Source organism: Dermochelys coriacea, chromosome 11 (genome assembly GCF_009764565.3).
Source record: "Dermochelys coriacea isolate rDerCor1 chromosome 11, rDerCor1.pri.v4, whole genome shotgun sequence".
NCBI lineage: Eukaryota > Metazoa > Chordata > Testudines > Dermochelyidae > Dermochelys > Dermochelys coriacea.
This window is the reverse complement of record NC_050078.2, coordinates 81,699-93,754: the sequence shown is the minus strand read 5'-3', so window position 1 is coordinate 93,754 and position 12,056 is coordinate 81,699. Positions and strand designations below refer to the sequence as shown.

At 48.9% G+C, this 12,056-nt stretch overlaps 1 protein-coding gene across 1 annotated transcript in view; it reads left to right on the top strand.

Annotated features, from left to right (window-relative positions):
* LOC119863454 (unconventional myosin-X-like) overlaps positions 1-12,056 on the top strand; it is a 257,129-nt gene that overhangs the window by 170,131 nt on the left and 74,942 nt on the right. Inside the window, exon 22 of the mRNA XM_038421961.2 lies at positions 11,070-11,176. Within this exon, the coding sequence (XP_038277889.1) occupies positions 11,070-11,176 (107 nt within the window). The remainder of the gene's footprint in view (positions 1-11,069; positions 11,177-12,056) is intronic.

The window sequence follows — 12,056 nt, the reverse complement described above, 5'->3', positions numbered from 1 at the left end:
TTGAGGAGTAAGTCAAAGGAGGTGAAAAGGTGGCTGAGGTTGCATGTATGATGATCAATTAAATTGAAGAAGCAGAGTTTTTTACTTAGGAAGATGGCAGAACTGAAGTAGGAGAGAACGAATATGTAGTGGAGGAAGTTGGCCTGGTTACGGAATTTTCACCACAGATGCACTGCGGCACGAGAGCAGGAGTGGAGGAAGTGGATGCTCAGGGTGATCCGGGGGGCTGGGAGTTGGCAGGGTGGACCATGTGATGGGGAAAGGAGCAAAAAAGTCAATAGTGGAGGAGAGCGAAGCATGGAGAGACTCAACAACTATCTCAATGGAAGAAAGGGCCGGGTCAAGAGGGCTGAGACTGGACAAGAAGTCCTCAGCACTGACTGACTGGAAGTCATGGAAAGGTGAAGTGACAGGATCTGAGGGAGGGGGCTGAGGGGCAATGTTGAAAGAGACTAGGTGATGGCTGGAGAGAGGGAATTTAGCAACAGAGAGATCAGAGAGAGAGCAGTGCCTGGTGAAGATCAAGTCAAGAAAATGATCCTTTTGATGAGTGGGAGAGTTGAAGCAGGGCTGCAGGTCGAACAAATAGGTCAGAGCGAGGAAACATGCAGCTAAGAGGTCAGATGCTTTATCAGCATAAAGCTTGAAGTGACAGAGGAAGTGTGTGGGGAGTGTGAGTTCCTTCCATCCTCTCTGAGCAAAATAATAAGCATGCAGTTTTACCAGTGTGACTGCATCTATGCTAGGGTCTTTTATCAGAACATCACTGTGTCCACCAGCAATCACACCTCTTCACACCACTGATTGACATTGCGAGGCCAGCTGAAGTTTGTAACATTGACATTGCTGGACAGAAGGTGGAATCCTAGGCTGGACAAGGCAGTTTTCACATTAGCAAGTCGAGGTAAACACTAAGTGGGAGCCTAAGGGCTTACATGACCTGCTAACCTACATTATACCTACAAACTGCCTTGTGTTCACCAGGAGGTTGCTTCATGTTGGCTAACACAAGTTAAGAACATACATTTTTTTCCTAGTGAAGACTTGATTTATTTTCTGTCTTTTGAGCGAAAGTGAAGTGAACAGGATGGGGATCAGTTGCCCTGGAGAGAGACTAGTGGCCCCATGTGTACCCTCTGTACCAGTTACACTAACTATGAAGGCAGCAGTGTTACCTCATGCTGAGGGGATGCATCCGATGAAGTGAGCTGTAGCTCACGAAAGCTTATGCTCAAATAAATTTGTTAGTCTCTAAGGTGCCACAAGTACTCCTTTTCTCATGCTGAGAGTCCCCAGTTAGAACTAAACCATGACTTTTGGGGGGTGGGGGGAGATTGAGGGGAGGTCATGGCATGGAGGGATATAACCCAGGAAGGAGTTTGGGGGGCAGAAGGAAGAAGGTGGCATGGAGAAGGGGGAATACTTCCTGCAAAATGAATTGGAGGATAACCTTATCCCTAGTGATTGTTTGGAAGAGGAAGGAAAAGACTCTGAATTAATATAGTGAATTGTGTAGGTCAGGAAAGGAAATGAGGAAGGGAGGGCAGGATGGGCTTTGTGTTTCTCCTTAATACTAGCGCAGCTGTCCTGCTGGCAATAGCCAAGCTTTTGTTTATAAGAGGAGACTTGGGCTCTGTCCTGATGTATGCTAGAGGTTAGGGACTGGCAGAGTGAAACAGGCAGAATGTTATCAATAGTTTGTTCTTCAAGTGCTTGTTCATGTCTGTTCCATGTAGGTATATGGGCGCCCACATGTACGGTAGCCGAAGATTTTTCCCTTAGCAGTATCCATAGGGCCAGCTCTGGTGCCCCCTGGAGCCCTGCACTCATGTGCCAGTATATGGGGCACCACTGGCCCCGCACCCTCTCAGTTCCTTCTTACCACCAGTGACGGTGGCTGGAACACTGCTTTGCTCTTGCAAATGCCCTTAGCTTCTTGGACTCTGAGTTTTATTTACGGTAAATAGTTCCTTAGTGTTAAGTGCTAAGTGTTTGAACGTTTAGTTAGAGTCACATCGGGGACTTAGTCCCAGGGACGGGGCATGCCCCACTCCTTGGGACTTAAGCCGTGTGCCAACTGCTCAAAACAGATGCTGGTTAGTGAGCCACACACAAGCTCTCTCAGGTGCCTGGGTGAGGCACATGTAAAGGGAAGGAGACAAATTTATAAAAATTTTAGGCCCCGTAACCGAAAGGATAGGGACATACACCTGAAGGCATTTCTAATGGAGACTCCCCGGTGTCGGAACCATCCAACTCGGCGTCCAGCATATCCGCGTCAGTGCAGAGCGCATTACTGGCACCAGGTCGGTCCCTGCACCAATCCACCTCATCTGCCAGAAAGAAGCACACAAGAAGATGTGTCCAGTTAGGAGCGGCTCTCCAACGTTGAGTCAAGCAATTGATCCAAGACCTGCGCAGGGCTGCTCACCACCTCCAAAGCCATCCTCCGGTGCGGGTTTCCCACCCAGCGTATCCAGCCCTGATAGAGACTCACCACCGACTCCAGGAAGCGATCGGGACTCTATACACTTCTTAGTGCCATTGATGCCTGAGGCCTTCCAGGCTGCGAAGGACCTAATGGCGCTTCCCGGGCCACCTGCAGCCAGAGACTTAGCTAAGGCCCTTGCGGACCCATCAGAGTGGCCTGCTCCATGGGAAAGCCTGTTCTGAGAGCATCCCCGCTGTCACCAGCGCAGTTCCAGTTGCCATGTTGTTACTCACCCCTTGGTTTAAGTCGGCCACGTTTGCGGAGCCGTTCGCCTGCGAGTCAATGATTGCTGGCATGATGCTTGTCGATGTCCTGGCGCTGGTCAATATCCTGGCGCCGATTGATGTCCCAGCATCACTCATCATTGAGGCACTGGTCACTACCTGGCACTGGTCACTGTCTTGGTACCACTCATCATCGAGGCACCGGTCACTACCCTGGCACTGGTCAATGTTCTGGTACCACTCATCATTCAGGCACCAGTCACCAACCTGGCACTGGTCACCGTCCTGGTACCACTCATCATTGAGGCACCGGTCACCATCCTGACACCTGTCAACGTCCCAGTACCATTTGAGGTCCAGACGTTGTCAATCGCGATCTTATTCATAGCACCGTGGGTGATTGCCTTCTCCAGACATGCACACTTAGTCGTCGGCTCCAGCACACTCTCGAGACCGTCAGCAACCAGTTCCTACTGCACCTCCATGGTCAGACAGAGAGGAGTACTTGGGATCAGGGAGTGAATGAGGCGCCTACCATGACTAGCATCAGTGCCCTGACTATGGGCCAGATTTCTCTGCAGGCCCATGGTCACGTGCCCAGTGGCCCCAGCAGTGGCAGATCTGGAATCCGTGGGGGCTTTGCATAGTACCCAGGGCCCAATCGTACCAGGCACTCTCGTTGGGGTCTGAGGCCCAAACCAGAGCAGGGGCCCAGCAGGCACCGGTAACAGAACTGCATCAAGAGGAGACCCCAGCTGTCTTAGAGCAAACAGCTCCTGAGCCTGAGGAGGAGCCACCTGTGCTGCCTGTTGCCACATCCTCTTCCTCATCCCTGGACAATGCAGTGGCGTGCACTGCCAGCGTACCCCTTGATGATTTCCGAGGCCATCAGGAGCTGTTCAAGCAAGTAGCCTCCAATTTGGGACTCAAAATTGAGGAGTTTAAGTAGTAGTCGGACAATCTCCTTGACATTCGCCACTGCTCCTTCAAAGGTGGCCCTACCTGTCCACAGCAGGGTCCTGAAAACTGTCAAGGTGATGTGGCAGATCTCTTCTTCTCTGACCCCTAGGTCTAAGCGGGCAGAGAAGAAATACTTTGTACCTGCTCAGGGCTACAAATACACATATACACACCCTACTCCCGGTCATTGGACGTGTCAGCAGCCAATGAATGAGACAGGCAAGGCCAGTTTAGTGCGATCCCCTAAGAACAAGGATGCAAAAAAACTGGACTTGTTCGGCAGAAAAATATATTCTACCGCTAGCCTACAGCTGTGCATTGCAAACCAACAGGTGCTACAGTTTGCAGACTCCCTGTCTCAGGAGGCCAAGTGGGAATTTACTGTTGTAGTTGAGGAGGGTAAGACGGTAACTAGGGTGTCTCCAAGTGGCATGGGATGCTGCAGACTTGGCAGCGCTGGCAACGGCATATGGCATCTGCATGAGACGTAGCTCCTGGCTCCAGTCCTCGAGACTGTCACAGGAGGTCCAGGCCTTCATGCAGGACCTTCCCTTTGTGGGCGAGGCCCTTTTCTTACAGCAGACTGATATTAGACTGCACAGGCTCAAAGATTCTTGGACCACATTATGGTCCCTGGGCCTTTATATTCCCCAGGTGGCCAGGAGACAAGCCCACCCTCCACCGCCGCAGCCTAGATACTTGGGGTCATTGAGCCAGGGAGCTTTTAGAAGGAACAACAGAGGCTTCCAGCATCACCAGTTGGTCCCATCCTCCTTGGCCCCACAACAGCAGGCAACCGCCTGCCGCTCCAGTGGGCAGAGGCAGGCGTTTTGAGGATGCCCCCGAGGGCAATACACCAGATTCATCTCTGGATCCAGCCCGTGCTTTGCTTTTGGATCTGCTAGCCAGCTTCCTACCATCATTGATGCCATATCATGTCGGAACATTGGGTGCTCAACACCATTGAGTCCAGTTACACCCTTCAGTTTTCCTGTACCCCACCCTCCTTTCCCATCTCTCTTCAGGGATCCTTCTCACAAGCAGCTCCCTATCCAGGAGGTAGAATCTCTATTATGGCTGGGGGTTGTGGAGGAATTTCCTCTGCATACGAGAGGGAAGGACTTCTATTCCTGGTACTTCCTAATACCGAAAGCCAAGGAGGGCCTAACAACCATTCTCAATCTGTCTCTCCTCAACAAGTATCTCAAGAAGTTAAAGTTTCGCAGGGTCTCCCTAGCCTCCATCCCCTCTTTGGATCCAGGAGACTGGTATGCCGCCCTCGACTTGAAGGACGCCTACTTCCACATTTCCATTTTCCATGGCCATAGGCACTTCCTCCACTTCATAGTAAGTGAGTGCCACTTCCAGTTTATAGTGCTGCCCTTCAGTCTTGCGACAGTGCCAAAGACCTTCACAAAATGCAGAGAGGTCAAGGGGTGCAAATATACCCCATCTCAATGACTGACTTGTCGGAGGCAGCTCCTGGGAACAGGCCCGCCGCAATCTCGAGCTGGTACAAAACACTTGTCAGGACCTGGGGCTGATCATAAATGATCAGAAATCTGCCCTGGTTCCAGTGCAGTCAATAGAGTTTATAAGAGCGGTCCTGGACTCTACCTGAGTCAGAGCTTTCCTGCCAGAGTCCCGTTTTTGGACCATGTCATATCTCATCGGTTGGGTAAGGGCATATTTCCTCACCACTGTTTGAGTCTGCCTCAAACTATTGGGCTATATGGCACCGTGTACATACATGGTCAGATACATGAGACTTCACCTTCGACCACTGTAGGCCTGGCTGGTGACAGTCTACAAACCCATCAGACACAGGCTAGATCATCTGGTGGCGATCCCATCGCAGGTCCTGGCATCCCTCATCTGGTGGACAGACCAGGGTATATGCTGGACGGAATTCCCTTCATGACTCTGCCTCCTTCTGCGACCCTGATTTTTGATGCCTCTGATCAAGGTTGGGGAGCTCAACTAGGCGGCTTCAGTACACAAGGCCTCAGGTCAGAAAGTGATTGTTACCAGCACGTAAACATCAAAGAGCTCAAGGCCATATGTCTAGCATGCCAGGCTTTCCTTCCATACCTACAGGGCAAGGTGGTTCACATTCTTATGGACAAGGCCACAGGGATGGTCTACGTCAACAAACAAAGTGGAGCTCACTCATCATCCCTGAGGCTATCCAGTTTTGGGATCTTTGTGTACAGCACAACGTCCTCCCAGTAGCTTTACACCCCCCAGGAGTCAACAACTCGTTAGTAGAGCTCTTCAGCAGGTCCTTCTTGTCTCACCACAAGTGGTCCCTTCACCTGGAACTGTCCGATATGATTTTTCAAAGGTGGAGGTGTCCCAAGATAGACCTTATGCATCCAAGCTGAACGAGAAGTGCCAGGAGTTCTGTTCAATCCAAGGGTCATAGGAGGGCTCTCTGTCTGATGCCTTTCTTCTCCAGTCATCAGAAGGGCTCCTATATTCCTTTCCATTGATACCACTGGTATACAATGTTCTCCTGAAGAAGGAGAGACAAAGCAAAGCTCCCTATGATAGCTCTGGCATGGCTGGACCAACACTGGTTCTGCATTCTCCTGGACCTGTCTGTGACAACCCTGTTGACCCTGTCTCTTCGACTGGACTTGCTCTCTCAGAATCAGGTCACCCTTCTGCACCCCAATCTGACATCCCTTCATCTAATAGCATGGCTGCTGAGTGGCTGAATGCCGATGAGCGGGCCTGTTTGGCGCAGGTTCAGCAAATCCTGTTGCATAGCAGGAAGCCTTCCACCAGAGCATCTTATGTAGCCAAATAGAAGCGTTTCACTTGCTGGATTTCAGAGAAAGGAATCTCCCCCTCCGAGCCCCGATTCAATCTATTCTAGATTACTTGCTCCACCTTAAACAGCAAAGCCTAGCCCTTTCATCAATTAAAGTGCATCTAGCAGCCATCTCGGCTTTCCACCCACCGCTGCAGGGTAAATCAGTATTTTCTCATGAAATGACAATCTGGTTCTTGAAGGGCCTGGAGAGGCTCTACCCTCAGGTGTCTCAGTGGGATTTAAATCTAGCCCTTTTGCAACTCATGGGTCCTCCCTTCGAGCTGATGGCATCCTTCTCCTTGCTTCTACTTTCATGGAAGGTTGCCTTTCTGGTTGCAGTTACCTTGGCCTGAAGAGATCAGAGTCCTAACTTCGGAACCTCCATACATGGTATTCTACAAGGACAAGATCCAGCTGCGTCCTCACCCGGCGTTTCTACCAAAGGTGGTGTCACATTTTCACTGCAACCAAGACATGTTAGGTTTCGGGAAGAAACCATGTAAGAACAAGTCCAACAAGGAATGCAGGCTACACTCTCTGGACGTTAGGCGGGTCTTAGCCTTTTATATCGAAAGGACCAGACTCTTTCGTAGATCCACTCAGCTCTTCGTGGCTATAGCAGATAGAACGAAGGACCTACTAGGTTCCTCCCAGAGATTTCCTCTTGGATAACAGTGTGCATTTGGTTTTGTTATGTACAAGCGGGTGTGTTGCCACCAGCCGTAGTCACTTCTTGTTCCACCAGAGCACAGGCTTCCTCAGTGGCATTCCTTGCACAGATTCCAATTCAAGATATCTGCAGAGCCGCTACTCAGTTCTCAGTCCATACCTTTGCATCCCACTATGCTATCACTCGGCAAGCCCGGGACAACGCCAGCTTCAGCAAAGCAGTATTGCAAGCCGCATGAAAGTGAACTCCAAACCCACCACCAAGGGGTACTGCTTGTGAGTCACCTACATGGAATGGACATGAGCAAGTACTTGAAGAAAAAACAGTTGCTTACCTTTCCTAACAGTTTGTTCTTCAAGATGTGTTGCTCACGTCCATTCCACAACCCGCCTTCCATCCCCACTGTCGGAGTAGATGGCAAGAAGGAACTGAGAGGGCACAGGGCCGGCGGTGCCCCACATACCGGCACATGTGTAGGGCTCCAGGAAGTGCCATAGGTCAGCCCTATGGATTCTGCTAAGGGAAGAATCTCTGGCTACAGTTCATGTGGGCATGCACACGCCTACATGGAATGGACATGAGCAACACATCTCAAAGAACAACGGTTACACAAGGTAAGCAACCCTTTTTTCCAGTGCACCATGGCCTTAATTTGTGATGCCATGACGACAAGCAGCAGCTATACCAAGTCTTCAAACTCTTGTGTTCCCTTTGCTCCTCGCTAAAGCACTGCCCAGTCACATCTGTCTTCAGTCAGGACACAGTTCTCCCCATCTCTTTCCCACTCTAGCCAAGTTTTTCTTGATGTCTAGAGTGACATTTTATGTGGTCCTGTTGGAAAAAAAGGAAATTGGCTTAACATTGCAGGAGTTTTTTTCTTACCATCTGGAATCCAAGGCACAGCAATACAATTTCTCCTTCACTAATGTTCTCTACAGGAGAATTTACAGATTTGGCTCTTAAGAGGAAAAAGGTATGCTAAAAGGAGCAAAATTTTTTTGCAGATATTTCTGTAATAGACCTTCTCCAGGGAGGGACTGAATGGATTCTATACATTGCGCAACATATACACTGTACACAGTGTGCGCACAAATATATGAACATCCATGTGTGAACAGAGACCTTTTTATGTACACAAGTGCATAGCCTTCACATATGTATGCTTCCGGTTGTAAGTGTTCACTGCTATGTGCAGTCAACATTCACACATGTATTCTTGACTGTATATTGACTAACACCATCTTGCTGTGTGTCTGACTTACTATAAGCTTCTGTCATTTCTGTTCATATTAGAAACTAATGGCAAAAATAACCCCTATAATTCTGAATCTAGTCACTCTTCCCGCAGATGAAGATAGACTTAAACTTTTGAGAGTGGCTATTGTGATAAAGTTCCTCCGCTACCTTGGTGGGTCTTCTGCTTATTGGTGGATTTGCTCGCCTTGGAGCTTCACGGCTGCCCTCAGCTTGGCCGTTTTTCTGAACCCACAGTCCAGGTCGACTCCTCCTGTGTCTGACCAGGAGTTGGGAGGATTTGGGGGGAACCCCGGCCTGCCCTCTACTCCGGGTTCCAGCCCAGGGCCCTGTGGAATGCAGCTGTCTAGAGTGCCTCCTGGAACAGCTGTGCAACAGCTACAACTCCCTGGGCTACTTCCCCATGGCCTCCTCCCAACACCTTCTTTATCCTCACCATAGGACCTTCCTCCTGGTGTCTGATGATGCTTGTACACCTCAGTCCTCCAACAGTCCATGTTCTCACTCTCAGCTCCTCTTGCTCCCAGCTCCTCACACGCACACCACAAACTGAAGTGAACTCCTTTCTAAAACCCAGGTGCCCTGATTAGCGTGCCTTAATTGATTCTAGCAGCTTCTTGATTGGCTGCAGGTGTTCTAATCAGCCTGTCTTAATTGTGTCCAGAAGGTTCCTGATTGTTCTGGAACCTTCCCTGTTGCCTTACCCAGGGAAAAGGGACCTACTTAGCCTGGAGTTAATATATCTGCCTTCTATTACTCTCCTGTAGCCATCTGGCTCGACCCTGTCTCACTATGAATTAAATGACAGAGAAACAGATGATTTACTTACGGTTTTCCTGACAAGGGAGATTTTTCTACCTGTAGTTTGAATTCATTTTAATCTTTCCTATCTGCTTCCTGCAAAATGCTATCATTTCACAGCTAGCTATTACTGGCAAACCGCATGTTGTTTGGGGATCAAAACGCCCTATCTTGGATGGATATTACTGACAGATACCTGAGCGTTCTCTGGGTTTTTAATACTTTAGCAACACTTGTGAAGCTTGTCATGCCAATGAAGTCTCTGTGAATTGGATACTTCTGCTGCATGGTGGAGTTGCATCCCTGGCCGAACTCTCAAGGACAGCTCCCTCCCTGCCTAAACATTTGTAAGGTGTCTATCACTATAGGCACTGTCCCTATTAATTATTTTGTTCTGGTACCATCCCCGATGTACTAGGTTCAGTGTAAATCTGATGGAAAGAACGGTCCCTGTCCCAAGGAGTTCATAATTTTAAAAGACCAACAAACTAACCCAGACTGGTGGAAAGGGACACAACATACAAGAAAAGTGGTCAAGGTGGTGACTTTCTTTATAGACTGTCTTCAGTTCCTTGACCATTATTAATCAGCTAATTTCTCGCAGGTGTTGTTATGGAAGCTGTTCTTCAGGAGAGGTTTAAATGCAGAGAAAACAATGAGGGAGAGGGATGTTCCATGCAGATGGGGCAATGTGGAAGAAAGAACAGAGTCGGTTATGGGAGAAGTAGAGAAATAGGACAGCAATGCTAGTATCACTGATGGAGGGGAGGAGTTGGAGGCAGTGATGTGAAGAGGCATGGTAGATAAATAGGAAGAGGTAGTGTTATGTTGAGGGTGCTGCCTAGTGATTAGAACAGGGGAATTTGTTTTAATTCTAGCTCTGCTGCTGATATAATGTGTGATATTGGATATGTGACTTTTAGTCTCTCTGTGACCCAATTCCTGCATCTGTAAAATGTGGATAGTGCTGCCCTGTGTCACAGGGCTGTGAGCATGAATCAGTTAGTTTGTAAAGTGCTTGGAGGCCCTTGGATGGTAAGTGCTAGAGAAGAACAAACTATTATTAGCTATTATAAAATGCAACTTCCAGTACAGCTGCACATCTCTGGCAAGGACAACTCTCTCTCTGGGGTGCATCTCTCCCTACGTATGCTGCAGTACAGGAGCACATTCAGCAGGGAAGAACGCTCTCCTCAGGATTCCTTTAGATCCTGCAGTGATCAGATTTCTTTGGAATGGCCACGCGATGTTTGATTGGGGATGGCCAGTTTCTTTATGCATTTTTCTCACCATTGGAGATTTCTGATTCTTCCATTAATCTTCACTTTTCAGAGTGTAAACTGCTGCCAAGGTCCTGGAAATGTAAATGCTCACCTCTGCACCCAAAATATGGTGTGATCTCTTTATGAAATATTTAATGTCACATATTGGTAGCCAGGGGCCAATGCAGTGAGAAAATAGATTGGTGTGAAGAAAAGATACCAGCTGAGAACGGGTTAATAACTAGCTTGCACACTCCTCCTCCTTCCTTATTTTTCCTTCCCACCCCCTTCTCTCTTTCTTTAAAGCCTTGACCACAGAGTGAAAGGAAGCGGGGGATGGGCATAGAGTTTGGCTCATGTCCTGCACAACTTTTTCCTTGTAATACCAGGAAAGGCACCCGGCCGAAAGTGAGGGCTCTGGAGAAAGTGGCTCTGGAGAGGCTGCAGCTCTTGAGCAGAGATCACAGGGCAGCAGCATAAAGAGAGCACTCTGTGCTTGTCACCAAGGGAATGAAACCTCCTGACTCTCCCCTGGGGCTGATTTCTTTCCTCTCTTTGTGTTTGTTGAAACTCCGCCCCACGGTGTCAGGTTTTCCTGAAGGAAGCTCTTGAACAGAACCTGGAGAAGGATCGGGAAGAGGAGTTGAGGAAAGCGGCTATAGTCATCCAAGCCCACGTCTTGGGCTACATGGCAAGGTCAGTGTTGTGGGTTGTCTTTGCGTTTTCTCCACCTGTCTGCTTGCAGTCTCCCCCATCCTCTCCTCTGCTCTAGGGTATTCCCATCAGCACTTCCACTCTTCTGTTCCCCTACACTCCAAATCCATTGGCTAACTCTAAAATCTGTGTTTCTGCTGAAATCCTTGTCTGTGGTGTAGTCATTTCTTTGACCACTGCAGCCTCCTCTAACCCCTGCTTCTTCCACCCCCCATGCCTCCCACTCCCACCCCCTAGTCTGTTAAACATGCGGCTGCAATGACCAGGTCTCTCCACTGTCTCTCTGCCTCTTCAGACTTCTCATCATCACCTTCAAGGGTCTCCAGAACACCGCCCCCTCTACCTCTTGGCTCTCAGCTCCCACTCCTCCACCCTTAACCTACCAGCTTCACCTAATGCTCCCTTCATCTCTCTTCTTCCCCTCTCCCAACTCTGCCTTTATTAGCACTGTCCCCAAGGTCGGGAGCATCTTTCCTTCTCCTATTTTCCCAGGGGCCTCTCTCCTTCTTTAAGTTACTCGTAAGAACTTACTACTTTGGGCTAGCCTTTCCCCACTGATCTCCTCTCAGCTGCTCTCTTTTGCCACTACTGCTCCTAATCATAGTAATGTTAAAGAAAAGCTATTAGAGAAGAGCCATCCCCTCTCCTGCCCCTTGAAGTTAAGGTAACAGCTGACTCTTTAATGATTGTAGCACATGCTGCTTACCAAAATAAAGCAAAATGCTGTCTCCATGCCTTCCCCTCTCCCCTTGTTTGGGTGCCTTTACTTGCTGTGCAGTCTGTGTAAATTAGAGTGTAAATTCCTCATGGCGGGGACATTTAAATAATAATAATTCATAATCAGAAACCTCCAGATATTTTG